Here is a 19,263-nt window from a genome sequence, read left to right on the forward strand (position 1 = left end):
GATTCCGATGACTTGGGAGAATATGAAGATCCACGATTTGAGCTAACAGTTCACCCCTGTTCATCACTTCACTGTCACCCCCATTGTCCCCCTGCCCTAATGAGTGTGACATACTCATCACCTCTGGAAATCATCTTAGGATCTACATGGAAACGCTGTAGAACCTATCATTTTTATGAATTTAAGCTATGTAAACTCTCATTCTCTTTATGTAATGTGCTGTTGTTATTGTTTTGCTTCACTGTGCAAAAAATTACCCATGAGGGCTTTCAAAAGTTTGCATGTGACCTCACTTCCCCTCCCCCCTCTTTTTTTGGAAACCTCCTAAAATCATACTTTCTTCAGCTGAACTCTACTACCTTGGGGGTTGCTCGGGAACTTGACCCTCATGGGTAAGGAGGGGTCGCTGTTTCCATGTTTCTGCCTCTTGGTGACTGCTTGGGTTATAGCACAATCAGTCTTGAATGAATGGGAAGAGCACTGGATTTGGGCTCTGAAGAACCTGGGTTGGAGTTCAGCTCTGCCATTGATTATTGTGACTTTGGGCTAGTCCCCGAGTTTCAGCACCAGTTAAGTGCAGGGAGTGATACCCGGGCTACCTCACAAGATATCTTCTGATAGCCAAATGCAATTCTAAGTATTAGAGAGGTGTTAAAATTAAAATGGGCTACATAATAGTGAGGTGGTATTACATTTGTATCATTCTGGACGTTATAAACAAAACAACCAAACAATCATATTTTTAGAACTCTGTGTTTCTTTTTTTTTTTAATTGAAGTACTTTTGTGTCTAGCTAGAACTTACATGCTGATTATAGAAAACTTCAAAGAAAATGAAAATTGCCCATAATTTTACAAGCTAAAAATAACCAACTGGGTTGGTGGTTTTCTTCCTAGTCCTCCTCCTTCATTTCATATAGAACTTGTTTATCAATATATATAAAAAAAATGGAAATTAAAGACAAACAGAAAAGATAAAAGTTGCCTATATTCACAAATGCCAGAAATGATAACATTCTAGTGGATTTCTTTCCAGACTTTTTTGTGGCGTTATATATATATATATCTTTATGCACAGTTTTTTACATAGTTAAAATCCTAATAATGCTCTTTTATATCTTCATTTTTTACTTAACATGTACTTCAGAGTTTTATCATGAATATTTTCCTACCCTTTTAATTAGTTTTCATAAATACCATTTTTGATGGTGTGTAATATTTCACCATATAGTAGCATCATGGTTTATTTGACCAGGATATTTTGTTGGCTATTTGGGGTCCTTTCCAAACTTTTGTTATAAATAACGTCACATTGTCTATCTCTTGAGTTAAATGAAAGCAGAGGTTTTTGCTCATTTAAGAAGTCTTTTTAATAGATACATGTCATTGACCAAATGGAGCTTCAAGAGACAAGGCAGAAACAAAATAAGAAGCAGTGGATGTAATCTCCAGATTGAGGATCTGTCTTTGTTGGAGACTGTTCCAGGAGCTGGATCTTGGCGTTAGAGCGAATTAGGAGAGACCTTTTGCCACCATTTGGTGATACTTTACTATAGAAAAGTTTTCAGAATGTAGAGCAGGAAAAAGGACATCCTGAACAAGTGATTTGATTTGATTTGATGGTCCCTGTGAAAGGTGAGACCGATCAGGTGGCTCGGCTGCCACAAAGCTTGGAGCCCAATGTGTGGCCCATGCAGAGCGCTTGAAATGGGACCCTGCGGTATGTATGCACTTTGTATTGGCTTTCTTCCAGGCTCCATTTTATGTTTCTGTCTTTGTTACTGTTTTTTTTTTTTTCCTTTTCCTTTTCTTACTTACTTTGGATTTATGCTATCATACTGTATTTTGTGTATTCTTGTAAGCCGCCTTATATCCATTTGGGAACAAGAAGGGGACTAAACACATGGATGAATATATATATATATTCATATAAGAAAATACACGGATAAATAAACCAGTAGGGCAAATGCAATGGGGCAAATGAATCAGCCAGGACCCTGCAGACGGCATAGGGACTCTAAAAATAATCAGTGTTAAGGACGTGAAGCTTGGAGGAACATGTGGGAGAGAAGCAGGTGAGGCTGCATTTGGAGGTGACATGGTGTGCGTGACGTCTTTGTCTTCTGAGGCGCGCTTTACATGTCGTGTGTCGCGAGCCGCACTGGGGCATTAGGTGGGTTGCAGAGGACCTGAGATGCCGTGTGAAGGGCCGTATCTTTAGAGAGCACAGTTGATGTGCCCTTTGTTTGCAGGGGACTCAGAGAGATTTGGGAGCTGGTGAGCCTGAGAATGAAGTGAAGACCCCTCTCCCTGGAGGAGTATGAGGGGCTAGGTGGATAGAAGTCAACTCAAGACAAACAAGAGGTCATCTCCCTTTTACTGACTAGTTCCCAGGTGCCAAACTGTGCCAGGCACTTTACACGTATTGAGTCTTTTCATCCTCACAGCTACTCTGTATTGTCCGCTTTTTGCAGATGAGGTCGTTTAAGTTCAAAGCATTTAAGTAGGCAGCCTAGAATCACATAGCAGCCGACGGAAGCTAGGAGTCTCCCAGGTCTTTCTGACTACCAGCCCTGTGCGTATTCTGCTTCATCACACTACCTTGCAACAGGCCGTAGGGAATAGATAGTGAACTCTAGTTTGCTCCTAGCCTCCAGAAGCCAGCAGTGGCTCTCGTTTTCCCTTAAGATGGTGGTGTACTTTAAAGCATATCTGAATTTCAGGAAGGGGGACTTTTTTTTTCATCACTGCTCAGAGGGAAAGAAAACTTTTTCATGTTTGTTTGTTTTTCTTTTTAAAGAAATGATGGTGGGAAAATATTCTTGACAAGAGAGATGTGCTAACATTGGATTTGGGCATTCTGTGGGTTTGATTCTCATTTGATGTGTGTACTTGACAGGCTGTTTATTGCTTACTTGAGAAAGTCAAGGCTCAGCATGAGGGTGTTCATACATGTGAAAAAGTTCAAGTGCCATATAGTTTTGTTATTGTATTATATATATATATTATATATATATAATATATATATTATATATATATATATATATATATAAAGTTGTTTTGATTCCTAGGGTGTGCTCTCTTCTCTTTATGCTACACAGAAAAGCTTTGCTGTGCAACAGTTATATTAAAGAAGACTCTCAGTGATCCTTTATGGTTGTTTTAATCAAATGTTCTGGTCAATGCACGTTACTTTCATCTAATTAATGCACAATAAAAAATACTTAGTGCGATAACTACACTGAACAGTATGCAGTCTTTCCTCGGTGATACTGAAGATGCTTTGGGATCTTACAGTAGCCCAAGGTTATTATCATTGCACCAGCAGTGATTGGGTCAAAATTAATTGAGGGTTCCGTTATCAGACAGCCAGATGTCAGAGACTGCTACATCCTGAATGGTTTTTACATTCTTCTTGGTTCTCCAAATGTAAACCATACAGCTCAGTGGAGTGCTCTTTGGAGATCACTGCCCTGCCCTTTGGGAAGCCTCAAGGACGTGGCATCTTGCTTGTCCTCCAAGGTCAGTGCTGTGCCCCAGGAGAAGAGCCTCCTTTACTCCTAAAAGTGCCCTGTGGTTAAAATGGGAAGAAGGTGGGATAGTGATGCCCTCTGCCTGCTAGGGCCTGTGTTTCTACATCAAGGCCAATAAAGAGGGAAATTGGGCGCCAATATGGTGGCCCGCTAAAATGAGCAGACGGTCAAATTCAAGAGAAGTACAGAATTCCTGATAGGGAGATGTATACACGAAAGGATAGAAGCAACAGGGAGATCTAAATCGAGAGAGAGGAAGCAGTGTGTGAGGGGGAGGTTAGGGGGTAGGGAGGATACAGGGGATGGATGAGAAGAGGGGAAGGCTGGAGAGAGTTGTTTCAAACATTAAAGCAAAGTGTTGCAAGCGGAGGAAAATGGACACAAGCTAAGGGATATGCAGTTGCTTTCCTCCTTAAAGCAAATGAGGCCCTTTTCTTTTTCCCCATCTCTCAACCTTGTGCCGTATATAATTATCCACGTGATCAGGAGCGTCTGGTTTAGGACATTGCCTCATACTCGGTTTGTTTGTTTGTTTGTTTGTTTGTTTGTTTTCAAACATTTTCCATTCAAATTGTTGCATGTGTGAACGGGGTGTAAAGGAGAGTGGAACCAGTGTGTGTTGCCTGGCAGGAAATGGTAAGAGTCCTAATGATTTGCCAGAATGATTGCTGTTGCTGAATGTTTTTGAAGATGACCCCTGCAGGTGAGGGCTGTCTGTGTGTGAGTGAAGGTCACTGGAAGGGCTCACTTGGGACTATCATTTCCTTTCCCCCATCATCCTCGTGGAACACGCAGCGTATGCACTGGGCCTGGAGCTCTTGCAGAATCAAGTACCACTTTTGAGTTTTTATCTGCACATTAAAGGCTGCTAATTTATGGAGAGTATATATTGTTTTCCATAGCCCCCGAAGACCTGGCAGGAGGAAACAGGCTTACTATTTCACCGGCAGGAATGAACTAGGCATAAAGAAATTCCAGATATGCTGATTAAATACTATGAATTACCAAGGGTGAGATTTTCTCGGTTCTTCTATTGGAAGTCTCATGGCTTTATCAGGTTCTACCTGAAGCAGAACAGTGAACCCTCTACCCTGGGCCCTCCCAGCTATATACTTAGGGATTTGCTAACATAACAAAAGATTATAAGAGCAGTGAGTGTTTAAAACAGCCCAGTCTAATCCTCTTTCTCAGTAGTTACATTTTCATAGACATCACTCATAGGATGGGAAGTCCTGGGTAAAAAAGTGGCAGATTAGTTCTGTAGCAAACAGAGTCACCCAGTTGCTGAGTATATTACTAATGAGATGATGTATTTGGGATGGCAGTTAAAGGAATATTACAGAGTTCAAAGTGGTTTCATACCAGTTACCTCCTTCAAATCTCTTATGGCGGAAGCAAGGATTTGCCCCCATTTTATAGAGGAAGGCAAAAGGTTAGGGACTCAGAAGTCAAGTGACTTCCACAAAGATGCCCCACTAAGGGTTACAAAGCAAGGCAGACCTGGAATTTAGATCTTCCCTGACTTCTAGTCCAGCAGTGGTTGAACATCCCACTGCTTACCATAAAATGGGGGCCACCTAACTTGTTTTGAAAATAGGGTTTTAGCCCGTGGCATATGAAAAAGTAGAATTTTTAAAGAAGCAAGTGACACGCCGGTGATTCTCACCCTCTTTCTCAACCTGCAATGATGACGGGGGCCCTACCTTTGTCTTTACAAGTGACTCCTGGGGGTCTGACTGGCTAGCAAAAAGCAACAGCCTTTGTAAAAAAAAAAAAAAAAAAAAGGAAATTTTTAATTCTTCCTGATTCCAGTGTGATTCTGGGGGCTTTTAAATCTTTTTTTTCTTTTACAAAAATAATAACTCATGCTTTTACAGTTAAACTATGAAAGAACCATAGGAAAATAGAACACGACAGTCACCTCTCACACCTTCTCTCAGATTCACTTATAATCCAGTATTTAAAGATTTGGGTATTTTTCTTCATTTAATAAACACCAATTTCCTTTTCTGCTCGGAGTCAGTATATATTTTGCCCAAGATGCTAGGTTGAAGCCAAAAATACATTTGTGACGTAGAACCTCTTTTTAAATCTTTTACCCACCTTGCACTGTCAATTTCTTTAAATACTTAGCACCAAGAATAAAATCTATTTTTGTGCCTAACTTTCCAGTGTAGTCACCACATAGTACCTTCAAGTATTTCCAATGGGAAAAATAAATTTGAAGACCCGCAAGTGACATTCTGTCTATGCCCTGCCCCCCAAAATAGAGGAAAACTAGAGAATTATTTCCTCCCTTGTGTAAGGGGAAAATGCACATTTCATAAAGTGAATAAGAAATTGTCAGATACCCTCTCATCCTATGTCCCCAAACCATATTTGTTTACAGAGCAGAAGTGTCAGAGATGAGAATCATCTTTGCAGAAATCAGTCCCTCTGGCTCTATTGCTCTCTTTGACACCATGTGCAGGGTTGCTGTTGCCATAGGAGGAACTGTATCCCAGAACTGCTCTGGAATACTTCTTCTTACCCAAGTATAAGGCTTCAGCACATTTCCCTCCAGGGGTTAAGACACAGTGTGCTCTGTGACCCATGCATCAGAGGATGGAGCAGAATGGCTTTTTTTGTTGTTGGAATTAAAAAAAAAAAAGCAACAACTCCCCTACCTAATTTACTTTCCTGGTAGGTAGGTAGACACTGAGGCGTTTTACTTCTTAGAGGCCACAAGGGCAACGTTCTATAAATGGTCTTTATGAGGCATTGACTCGCAGCCTCTTAGTGGATGAGGGAAATGAGTGAGCCACAGGAAACACCTATCACCCCGCTAAAGAGTACATTTGAGTACAGATTGCACCTGTGTGGGGAGAAGGGAGGAGGGTTTCTGGTGTCAAGTTGAGGGTTGCGGGGTGAGGGTCCCTCCCAGGAGAGCTCCAGCCCCCGCAACTTCAGTACAAGCCTCCTCGCAACATATCTTATTAGACCTCCTTTCTCTCAGAGGACTTCATGGAACATCACAGGACAGAGACGTGTAAAAAGGAGACAGAGCAGACTTGGATGTGAATAGAGGCTTCCCTGGAGCACTGTCTATAGTTCCCTGGTATACTTCGCTCAGAAAAGATTTGTGTATGCTTTTTATGTGCCCAGCTCTGTGCTGAGCGTTGTGGGGCATAGTACATAGAAGACAAGATTCCCTGTCCTCTCCCTTAGGTTACAACTTTCAGTCTGGTTGCCGAGATCACACACTCCCACACACAGTTTAGAAGAAATGCCTAGTAGGTGATCTTAGAGGCAACAGATGCAGTAACACAGAGGTTTCCCCATTCCATCCCCACTGTGTATTTTTCTTCTCAGCCTATGTGAAGTAAGCACATAGCTCCCTGGCTTGTCTTCCAGAAAGTACCTTCTCTATTATATCATCCACCTGCTTAAAAACCTTTTCTAGCACATTCTTCATTACCATCTCCAATTTCACCTTCCTTCCTGCTTTCCAAGGCTATACACCCTATCTATTTACCTGTGTGTCTTCCCACTTCCTCATCGATATGCTACATATGTTCCTATTTGCAAGCTTTGCTTCTCCTATTTTTTTCTACTTATATGCCTTGCCCTTTCCTGCCTGTCGATTTTTAAAAAGATTTTATTTATTTATTTGAGAGAGAGAGAGCGAGAGAGAGCAGGAGTGGGGGCAGAGGAGAGAGAGAAGCAGGCTCCCCACTGAGCAGGGAGCCCGATGCAATGAGGGGCTCCATCCCAGGACCCTGAGCTCATGACCCGTGCCTAGCCATTTTTTAAGACCATCTCTCAAGTCCTACCTCCTCCAATAAGCTCTCACTACCCACCACAGCCTTCTGTCCTCTACATCTTTTATACTCTATTCTTTTCAACCTAGCACCTAATTGTCTTTGGTCTGGTAGTATCGATCACTATTTCTTATTTGCTAAGTGTGTTTCCCCAGTCAGATTACAAGTCTAGAATATTACTTCAGTTCCTAATGAGCCACCTAGCGCAGTCTGTCACTACACTGATCCACAAGGCTGTGTACACTTTCAGAGGAAAGGAAAGTGGGACAGTAGCAAGACAGAATTGTTCCTTTTAGAGCCACTACCAGCATGTGAAATGCTTTCTGCTTAGAACTAGCCAGCCTCTGTGTGTGTGTGTGTGTGTGTGTTTTCCTTTGGAAAAATTATTTCTGCTTTTTACATCATATTTTGCTTTTAGCCTTCTGTATTAATGTGGCTTTAAATGTCACTTTTTTTCCTCTGCCCCATGCCGGAACCTTGCATGCTTTCCATTGCTTTTTAAAAAAATGATTGGTGTTCTGTGCTTTTAGGCTCCATTCATGTATGAAAGCATTTTCCTATGTTCTCTGCCATTCCCTTTCTTCTCCTGCATGCTCTATTTTCAAGGAGCTAGAAAGTGCTCCACAACATAATTCTGGATGTGACCATATGACATCATCCAATGAGAAGGCCCAACAAAACTTCCAGGAATTTTAGGGGAAGATGACAAGTGGAATTCCTACAACGAGGAAGATTCAGGTGACCATTTTCTCAAATGCTTTCAGAAGGCAAGCATAGCATCGTCCAGGGATTCCATGTGGGTGAGAATTGGTCGCTTTGCTGTACCTTGAACCCTGCCCAACTGGGTTACCAATATATGCTTTTGGCCCCAGGCTGGCATCTGGCAAGATGTGTGCCTGAATTAGTTCAGAGTCATCCCCGCTGTTGAGGAAAAACAGCCCCAAGGCTGCCACCAACATCTTCAACTGTAACAAGTACTTTAAAACATACCCTCCCACCACACAGCCTTTTTAGGGAACCTGAGTCCTAGTCTCCTCACCCATGAACACATAAAGGCACATAGGCATGACCTGTCTCCATCTTACCAGGTCTCATTTCACATAATGAAGGTCATTCATCCATTCATTCATTTGTGCATGTGCTTATTCATCAAATAGTTATTGAATCGGGCACTGTGTTAGATAGATGTTGGGGTACAGAGGTGGCTAAGTCCCAGTTCCTGCCTCTAAGGAACTGATGGCCTAGTGGGGGACACGGACAAGTCAGTCATCAATTAGAGTTTAGCGTGGTAAGTGCGGTACAGAAGTGAGCACTGAGGAGGGACAGCTCTTCAAGACCGAGGTGAAGTTAGGGAAGTCTTCCTGGAAGAAGTGACCACTGAACTGAGGTGAGTCTTAAAGAAAGAAAAGAGCTAGCCATGTCAGGGATGGGTGGCATTCCAGGTAGAAGGAGCAGCATTACGAAGGCAGTAGGCATGACACATTATTCATTGGGGTGCTGTGAATACAACTACAAGTAGTTCCAAATAGCTAATGTATAGAGTGAGAGTGGGCGAGGGGTGGGAGACTGAGCCATGGAAGTAATTGGGGACAGGATCCTGGAGGGCTTATATACGCCATGCTAAGGGCTTTGAATTTGATTTTGAAGGCATTGGGAAAGCATTGATGCAGAGGAATGTTATCAGATTTTGTGTTTCAAAATATCACTCCAGCCACAGGAGAAGAGTGGATTGTGGTGGGGGTGGGGAGGGGACAGAAGGAGACAGATGGAGTTATGCAGGTGAGAAATGACAGTGCCCTGTCCTAAGGGCCATTATCGGTAAGAACAGAAGAGGACAACACAGAGGGAATATTTATGAGGAAGCATTAATAGAGTAGGCAACTAAGCAGATGATGAGAAGAGAAGGGTCATTTCTTGTTTTGCGTGGGAGAAGGCAGTGGAAAATTCATTTACTTTTGAAAATATCGAAATAGAGGTGTTCAGAATGCAAGTCCACGGGTCAGGGTAGAAGTCAGGGCTGGACATCCATACGGGGAGCCACTAGTATAGCTGGGAAGTGAAACTGTACAAGTAGGTGAGGTGGCCGAAGGGAGAGGCGTGTTGGTACGAAGAGATGAGGACCTAGGACAGCTCCTGCGAAGTACTGTTTATTTTTTTTTTTTTTTTTTTTTTTAAAGATTTTACTTATTTATTTGAGAGAGAGAGAGAATGAGAGACAGCATGAGAGGGAGGAGGGTCAGAGGGAGAAGCAGACTCCCCGCCGAGCAGGGAGCCCGATGCGGGACTCGATCCCGGGACTCCAGGATCATGACCTGAGCCGAAGGCAGTCGCTTAACCAACTGAGCCACCCAGGCGCCCCGAAGTACTGTTTAAAGAGTCAACAGAAGACCCAGAAATTCAGCAACAGGCTCTAGAAAAGGACTGTGTGAAAGAAGGCAGGAAGGATTTCGTTTCATGAAGTTCAGGGTCAGCAATGTCAGTTTTGACTGAAAGGTCAACAGTTGTAAGGACTGAAAAGTGCGCATTTTCAAGTAGGAGATACATTCGAGACCTCAGGGACTCGTTGCACTGGTTTGAGGAGTGAAAGTTAAGGAAGTCTGGGCTACCTTTTCAAGAAGTTTAAGCTCCAGAAGGAAAGGCGGAGCTGTAGCAGCAAGAGAAAGATGTGAGATGGCAGAGGGTTTTAATTTTTAAGGACGAAAGAGATCTCAGCAGGTCTCGCAGGCCAGATAGGAAGTTGTCAGTAGGGAGGGAGAGATTTGAAGCTACAAGAAGAAATAGGCAATAATTGGTGTGAGAGCCCTGGAAAAGTGAGAGGGACTGGTATCTAGAGCACCAGTGGAGAGAGAAACCTCAGGCAGAGGGGGGGACATTGCTTCCGGTGAGACATGAGATGTTACTGATGGAGAAAAATGCAGTTGGGGTGGGACAGGAAGCCCAGTCAAAGGAGTTCCAAACTGATGGCCTCCATTTTTCTCAGTGAAGTGGAGGAATTTGATATGCAGAAAGTCAAGGAGCAGAGGGTGAAGCAGAAGTTTGAGCAAAGTGAGAAAATTCTGGAATATTCAGTAAGAGAAGTGGGAAAGGAAGTTGGCAACAGACAAGAAAAATATTGTCAAGCACCACTGATGACCCAACTATGGCCTCTTACTTTTATAGTATGAACCAATCTGCATAGCTGTGTGGTTTATTTTTTCCTCCAATAGCTCATCAGCCTCAGTCTAGAAGTGGAGGTTTCATGGTTGGATTCTCTCAGAGTAGATTTTTGCAGGAGAGTTGCAAAAGTAGGTCAGAGAGTGGCATTGCTTCCAAAGCAGTGGCTTAAGAGCAATTTAAATGATGGACCAAAGAGTCTAGGCCAGGAGGAAGCTGGGAACTTGGCTTAAAAATAGAGGGATCCAGGGACTAGAGTTTTTGTTGAGACCAAAGAATAAGTAAAATAGGATTAAGGGCTGGAAAGATAGCAGGATGGGAGGCTGGGATAACAGGGTTTAATCTTTCAAAGAAAGGGTAATTCGGATAATGAAAAGGCCTGGAGTACCTGTGGTCCTCCACTCTGCACATCATCTGTGGAGCTTAGAAAATCATTTGTCCAGGTCTCCCCGCCCCCAGAAATCCTGCTACAGTAGGTTCTGCATGGGTCCTAGACATTGGTCTTTTATAGAACTCTACAGATTATTCTGATGAACGGCCCTGGTTGACAACCACTGGGTTAGTGGTGGCCAGGGGAGCAGACTGAACTAGAAAGGAGCTGAAACTCATTAGCGTTGAGGAAGGTCAAGGAGTTAAAAGGAAGGAGTGTGAAAGAGATGTCCATTTATATATCACGTTTCACAGAGCGATGGCAGCACTGAGGGTAGGAAGGAAGACCAGGAGCCCGAATCCTCAATGGATAAGGGGACTTGGCCAAGAGCACTGAATGGCAGTAACCTCAAAGGAGGGGCTTTTTGGAGGCAAGTGCAGAAGTACTGATCTCAGATCAACAGCTTGGAATTAAAAGGGGGAAACCCTACCCTTCCCCATTTCTCCACCCCTAAGAACTCGGGATGGGGAAGAATGAGCAGCGTCCATCAGGATTATCTGAGGAAGTGGTACCCTCATTGGAGAGTAGAACTGAAAGTTGTTTTTCTGATATTAATATAAATGACCAATGCTCAACAATTTTCTGGGGGAGATACAGACATTTTAGTGTTCCAGAAAAGAAAGGACAAAAAATTCTCACCTAAGCTCCATTTAGTCACTAACCACTTACTGAAGACTAGGGCTCAAAGATGTTCGGGTTTTTTTTTTTTTTTTTTTTTTTTAATGTTACTGAATAATAAATGGTGTAGCTGTTAAGAACTTGGGCCCTGTAGACACAATTGGGACCTAGGTTCAAATTCTGGCTCTGACACCTGCTACATACCTGGGTGGTGGTTGAACCTCACTCTCGCTTTCCTTATCTATAGAACAATAATACAATACTAATAAGGTCTACCTAATGAGATTGTGATGGAGATTAAATGAGATGACCCTAGAAGCACTTTTTGCACATGGTAAATGTTCCATAAATTAAAATCATGAAGTGTGTGGACATAAGCCAGGTGCTAAGGGTTGTAAGAATGAATAAGATACAGTCTCTGCTGTCAAGTATCTCCAATTTTAGCTAGAGATACAGGTAGGTAAAGAAGAAATAACAATCCAGTGTTGATACATGCCAAGCTCCGAGTATGCACCGGACAGTTCTATGGAAGCATGAAGAGAAGGGCATTTAACTTTGTCTGCAGAGGGAAGACAGAGCAAGGCTTGCCAAAAAGAGGAAGCCCAAGTGTGAATCTTCAAGAAAAAGGACTAATGGGAGTCACCCACCCAAAGTGCAGGGTGAGGGATCTTGGTAAGAGAGAAGACTTGCCAGGCCTTGGCCTAGCATGAAAGTCTTGGAAGTAAGAGAAAATCGAGCAGTTTAGGGAGCATGACGTGGGTATGGGACGATGGGGGCTATGGCACGAATAGACAACGGAGAGGTAAGCTGGGGGCAGATCATGCAGGTCCCTGGAAAGCATGCTAATGAGCATGAACTTCTACCATATGGGGAGTGGGGGGCCATTTAAGGATCTTAATGGCAGGAATGTGGTCAGATTTGTGTGTTTCCAAGATTACTCTGGCCACAAAGTAATGAAGAGCAGGAGGCAAGATTGGAGGCAATATGATCAGGTGAGCAATAGTGGTACCTTAGACTAAGGTAATGGTTTGTGGGGATGAAAGGAAGAAGGGAGATTCAAGATGAGTGTGGGAGTGTGGGAGATGGAATAGAACTTGGTGACCAATTAAGGTAGAAATACAGTGGGAGTCAGAGAAGCTCCCAAATTTATGGCATGGGCAGTTGGGCCAGTGCTGAATTACCCAATAAAGAGAGTTAACGTGTGCTACAGGCCCTGCAAATCAGGGGCCCCCAAAACCTGGCCACATTTTTAGTTTGTATATGTAGTTTTCAGAAAGACTTCATCACCATAGGAATAGCAGAACTTTATGGACTTTCTTACCTTTTTATGCTTTAGTATTTTTTTTATTTGAATTATATATTGGAGAGGGAGGGGGTTGTAATCTTTTCATTGCTCAGGGCCTCCCAAAAGAAGAGGTGTCTAAAGCCTGAATCCTTCTTCGATCTGCGTGGTTAGTGGTACGATCTCACTGAGAGAAAGGAAGAGCAAGTTTGGGCTTCCTGCCTTTGTTACGCTTAGCCCTGAGTGAAGGGAAGGGCATGATCAGGCTGGTAAGGGACTGGCAATCAGGTAGCCTTCTGGAGAGACTCCATGAAGTCAATTCCTATAGCTCAGCCCAAGTGGAGTGGTTAGGCTAAGTCAATAAGCTTTAAACATTCAACCATTGCTAATGGAAAGTAAGAAGAGACTGTTTGCTGGCAAGAGAGGTCATGAATGCAAGTTGATACAGTGATTGGAGATGTAGACTGAGCTACGGGTTCTCAACCTGGAGTCCAGGGGAGTTCTGAACCTCTGAAATTATATGGGAAATTGTGTAGATATGTTCAGTGCAGTTTATGGGCAGAAGTTCCATAGCCGCCTTCAGATTTTCAGAGTGGTCTTTGACCCCAAGAGAGTCACCTGTCACTAGAAGTAGATTCACTATGAAGTGAATAACACTTCTCTAGAGTTCCTCACTAGCCTGGGGCTCTTCCAAAGCCCTAGGAGGGGCCCTGGTAGTCTTGGAGTGTTTTTCCTTAAAGGGAACATTCCTCTCAAATTGTATAAAGCGTTTGGTCTCACAGTACCCGGATCATCCCCAGCCAACCGCAGATCAGGGAGTTACACCACATGGGTTAGTATCTGGGACTGGCTACCATCCAGGAGGAACAGGGGTGAAGAAAGGATTGTTAAAGGCCAAAGACTGCATTAGAAAAGGCAGAAGGAGAAGCGATGCCAGTCAAATAAAGAATGGTCACAGAGGGAGGAGGAGAATGGGACCACACTGTGAAGGAAGTAAAAAGAGAGGGAGTCAGCCACGTCCAACATGGTTGGGAGAGCTGGAAAGAGGAAAAACAAGGACACGATTACAGGAGTGGCTAGGATAGCTGCCTGGCGGCCAAGCAGGTGTGAGTGGTAGCTATGGGGCCAAAACACACAGCAGAAGTAGGTACCCACAAAAAACCTCTACACTTCATTGTTAGGATCATATTCAACAAAGTAGGCTTGCTGTAAACACGGCATCTATGCTGAAGTCAAGTTGAATGGCACATATGTACTTTTCAAATTGAGTCCTAATGTGTTCCGTGGCCAGGCAGAGAGGCTTTGAGTGACCCTTGTCCCCCACCTACCCCCCCACCCCCACCCCCACCTCCAATCTTTCTTTCCTAATCCTGTATCCTAATCTTCTTACTCCTTGAATGTACATATTTCTGCCCCATCTCTCTGTCCCCTAGCTGGAGATAGGGAGCAGTGAGAGAGGGTAGAAAGAGACAAGAAGCCATGAGAATGACATTTGAATGTGAAAGGTCTTGAATTGAAAATTTATCCTGGGTAACTCACAAAACCGTATATGGTTAATTGAATGTTGTCTGAAATTCAGGCCAAGGAAACATCTATTTGAACCAGAGTGTTCTAAGTTGGCCACCCTGGCAATTCTGAGATTGACTGGTTTCAATTGGGCAAACCATGCTGACTTTCCCATTATTAGGAGGGTGAGTATTATTATTATTGTCTTTTGAGTGTGAAATGCACCCCGATCAGAGATACATGCTCCGATTTGCTTATGTGTCTATTATGGAACCTACTTGATGCCATTTTACATTTCCACAGTAACTTCCTCCTGGAATCTATTCCAAGATAGACTAATTTCATTACAGTTCCCAACTTAATTTCTCCAATGATAATATCTTTAAAGGTTTTTGACATATTAACTGTGGATGTGTTTATTCATAATTGTGTCACTATGAAAAATCTACTTGAGGACAATGATTTTGAATGGCTAATATGACAAAAAAATATATTAGGGGCATGGAAAAATAGCTACACACTGGAATGACTAAGCCAAAGCATTGATTTGAGGTTACTAAGAACTAAATAAAATTAATTCAGTAAAAATCAGCCATTTGTATTTTTTTTTACTAGCAAAGTGCTGGGTAGGAAATGATTAAAAACACTTTTAGTGATAAAGATGTGTAACATTAATGGTCTGCCGTAGTATTTTCACTGAAAGAAGACCAAGAGTCTATTAAGATATGCTTCATAAATGTAAACATGTAAATTAAACAAGTTCTAGCTTCTCGATATTTCACTATGGTTATCATTGAAACAATTAACGCTTTTATAGATAGCTTCAGCACTTTTCTGTTCTTTCTTTGTAGTAGTAAACCTTAGCTTGACTTGATCATCATGAATTGCTTCTTTAGTAAGTCCTATTCGATCCAACAAAGCCAGTTAACCACAATACACCTACATACCTGTGGGTTACATTATTAGACTGGTAAAGGACATAAATCAGTGTGACCGCAAGTTTTGTTTGAACTTGATTTGGGAAATTTGTATATTATCTGGATGTAACATTTTTTGTCAAACTCTCAGCTACTTCTGCAGATGAAATTATAATTTCTGGAGCTAAATCCTGTTAAGCTTGTGTTGGAATCACTTGTCTTTCAACTTTGTAATTGTTTTTGATGAACCTAATTGTACAACTTAGGGATGACAAAACTATATCCCCAATAAATACATGTTAACATTTTGCCTTTAGCCAATAAGAAGAAGGAGAAAGAACGCCCAGAGATCTCTCTTCCTTCAGACTTTGAACATACGATTCATGTGGGGTTTGACGCAGTCACCGGGGAGTTCACTGTAAGTAAGCTCCTTATTGTGCTTTGCAAGCCATGAAAAAATTCCTTTGTGAAAATAGGTTTCAAGAAAACATGCCCATGTCCCAGAATGTCAGGCTTGATGCTTTGGATGATTTCAAGGAAGATGGACTATGCTGAGTCAATCCGTTGGAACTAGAGAGTGGCAAGAGTATTGGCAAAATTATTTTGTCCATCATAAAAATGTCTGATCGCAGTTAGTCTTCAGTGTCATTGAAAATGCGAATTTTCCATGGCACAGGAGAGGTAGTCCCGGTAGAGAGACTCTGTTGAGCCTGTTCTTTATTGTTTGAAGTGAATCAGAGAATCAACTGACTCAACTTGGCCAGTGAATACAGTCCATCTGAATAATTCAGGCTTGACATTGGAACCTGGATTACCCAGATCAGCTAACCACACTAACCAAAAATCTCTGTACAATTGACTTGGTCTTCCCTTTGATTTCAAGAACATGGCTTATTTTTAGGCCTGTTAACAGGCATATTTCATAGGCCTTCAAAACAACAAACCCCATGTTTCAGGAAGACTATGAATATATCATGTGTGCTTTAGTGGTTATGTGCTTTACACATATACAATCCACAATAAATACCAATACGAATTCTCCAGAAAGACCATAGCTATAGAGTCAGCCTTTCTTTGGATATTTGTAGTGCTCAAATAGCTCAAGATCTCAGTCATTTTGTACTTTGTTGTTTTTTTTTTTTAAAGATCTGGCATCTTTGTTTTTAGATGGATGAAGGAAAAGATGTGGCTAAAAATATGTCCCCAGGAGGATCAACTATCTTTTTCCATACTAGTAAGGATCTCAATAAAAATGTACATTCTGAGATGATGAGTAATTTTGAATGCATTCAGAAGAAAAATCTTTTATAATATCATCACCACTGATTCTTGGGTTCTAAAACCAGAGATAATTTTAGATGTTGAATAATTAAATTTTCTGTTTTGTAACTTGACGGTTAGTAAGTAAACTCATATGACTGAGTGAACCAAAAAGGGGCGGGGGACAAATTGACTGGATTTGGAGAAGCAAACCATGTCTCTGAATTGACAGCCAAATTGCCTTTTTTTTCCCCCCCAATTCCAGAAGTATATAATATGAGAATAAAATCACAACGGAGTAAACATCTTGGCCTTGTAAAGTGACATGAGCTGATTATTTCTATACTCTCAGTAGTAAGCAGAAGAGAACGTAAAGAAATACTGATGTTAATAAAGTTGAGACAGTGGTAGGATTTAACCAATTTCATCCATGAAGTCAGAAACATTATTCAAATGGCCTTGACTGCTGTCACCACCAAAAATAATAATAATAATAATGATTTTTATAATCTGAACAAAGATGTTAGGACTTTTTTGACATTTGAAACAGTCAAAGCACTTCAACTTTATAAATGTGGTCTAATAACTCTTCCCTGTTTTTATTTTAAGAATGTTATGCTTGCAGTTGTGACCTTTTTTGTTTTCTATGTGCTTTTCTTCTGCTTTAACTTCTCTTATGTTTTACTGCTGTCATGCCACGTTTTCTTTTTCCTTCCTTTTGGTCTGATGTGAAAGCTCTCTCCTCCACTATTCTCATGTGACATTCTGGTTCCTTTCCAATTTTTAAAAAATATTTTCCGCTCTTTCCAACTTGCTTGACATCTTATAATACAATATATCTTGAGCTCTTTCTTTGTTCTTTTGGCGTTCTGAATGGAAATGAAAAAAAGAGAATCACCATCATCTTGCTGACTGCATTTTCACTTGGCCATCGGTTAGAACCCAAAGAACCCACCAGAGAGGGCTGGGGGTGGGATATGTGATGGGCACTCTTTCCAATTGTGACCAACAGTTTGATGCAACTGAACCCAACCAAACCAAAACCTGCCCCACCCCCACCCCCGCCTCTACCACACCCAATTTAAAATAAAGCAGCTGTTTGGATGCAGGCAGTTGTTTGAATATACAGACAGACACAGGCTAAATTTGGAAATCTGGTGCATTTATTGTCCTCTTGGTGGTCTTTTGAAACTACTTGTCCACACATTATATTTAAAGATGCCAAATTGTGCACTTTTTAACTCTTTTCACCTTTGGTTTGCATTTACTAACTTTTAAAAATGCCAAATGAAAATAAGCTTTTAAAATCATTTTGTTGGTAGCATTTAAATTGGGTCCTATTTGCCACGGTGCCACTAATGTATTGTGTGTGTGCGTGCGCAGAGGGGGAGGGACATATTACCAAATGTGATTATTGCTGTTGTTTAGATTGAATTTTGAGCAATTTGTTGAACTGTCTTGTTCAGTTGTCTTCCAAGGGCCTGTCACTGTGAATATTTGGACTCCAATTTGGTGTGCCCTTTGGTGATTGTCCTATGGCTAGTTGGCCCATATAACCTTGTACACCTGGTTATACGTTTGGACCTTGAGATTCAAATTAGGTTGGGAGGTGAGATTTGGGGTACTAAACTATGAAAAGTCCTTACCCTTTATATTGCCATTTTTGTCCCAAATACTTCAGAACTCCCCCTTCCAGACTTCTAGACCTGTGACGGTCGCTTCAAGTCAATCAGAGGGAAGAATGGTATGAGTGATATACATGATCATTTCTTATGATAAGATAAATGCTTGGCCTGTTGTATCATGCTGCCATTCTCCTGGGCTACACCGGACAATCCCCAGCTTGTTGTACATCTGGTTGTTATTGTACCCGTGGTCAGGCATTGATATGTGCTCCTGCTTCTGATGCTCATACTTCTAGGTCTCCATTAGCTGTCTTAACTTTTGGGATTTGTACCTCAATCTGGAGTAATGAGATGGCCATCTGATGATGTGCCTTTGTGGCGTACGTTCAAATTTAAGTGTCAGGTCTCATTGATCGACTAGTTTATCTCAACTTCTCAAAGAAACAAGAAATTATGTCAGCAGGGTAGTCATATGGTAAGTATAGTTGTCTGAAGGATCTTCTGCAATTGACAGCATGTTTTCCTGCTGTCTAGTGATCACGAGACATTTATTTATCACAAAAGTTTAGAGGTGCCATCAGAATGTATAATAATTGCAAATATTCTAATAATTACGGTAATGATCATGCCAGTGATGTCTGCCCTAGTGGTTATGTGCAATGCATACCTGGTTTTATAACACTTAATAACTCCTTTGGCCATGACAGTATTAACCAAATGCTATTAATTGCACTTAGAATCAGAACTGGGATCATGCATGGGCTCCTGAGTTCAAATATGTGGCTTAAGGCTTTAGCATCGAATTGCGTGATTAATGCATGTCAAAGTGTCGTTTCACTGTGCTTGGAGTAACCCCAAATGCCAGGAATCAAAGACCTGTATCCCAAATCAAACCAGTTGGGTTGAAGCATGTTTCTGTAGCTTTGGAGACAATCTCTTTATTTAGATAAAGCCATTACCTTATATCCGATCTTATTCTGTGGGAAGCCAGGACTTCCGAACTGCAGTATTAAAATGGAAATTGTTCATATATGGTTTGAAATGAAACGGTTTCCCTTTCCCTGGTCTAAAGAAACTCAAAGGTAGAGTCTGGCTGTGTGGGAAATCCTTAATCTAGTTTTCCCTAAACCAGTCACGACT

At 41.7% G+C, this 19,263-nt stretch overlaps 1 protein-coding gene across 7 annotated transcripts in view; it reads left to right on the top strand.

The window, feature by feature from the left end:
* Positions 1-19,263, top strand: part of PAK3 (p21 (RAC1) activated kinase 3) — a 254,770-nt gene that overhangs the window by 163,469 nt on the left and 72,038 nt on the right. For all 7 annotated transcript variants that reach the window (XM_064574488.1, XM_064574484.1, XM_064574486.1 and 4 more), the window contains one exon: positions 15,556-15,656. In XM_064574488.1, the coding sequence (XP_064430558.1) occupies positions 15,556-15,656 (101 nt within the window). The remainder of the gene's footprint in view (positions 1-15,555; positions 15,657-19,263) is intronic.

This window comes from Mirounga angustirostris, unplaced genomic scaffold, assembly GCF_029215605.1.
Source record: "Mirounga angustirostris isolate CCGP_5_RB_7025 unplaced genomic scaffold, mMirAng1.0.hap1 SCAF_11, whole genome shotgun sequence".
NCBI lineage: Eukaryota > Metazoa > Chordata > Mammalia > Carnivora > Phocidae > Mirounga > Mirounga angustirostris.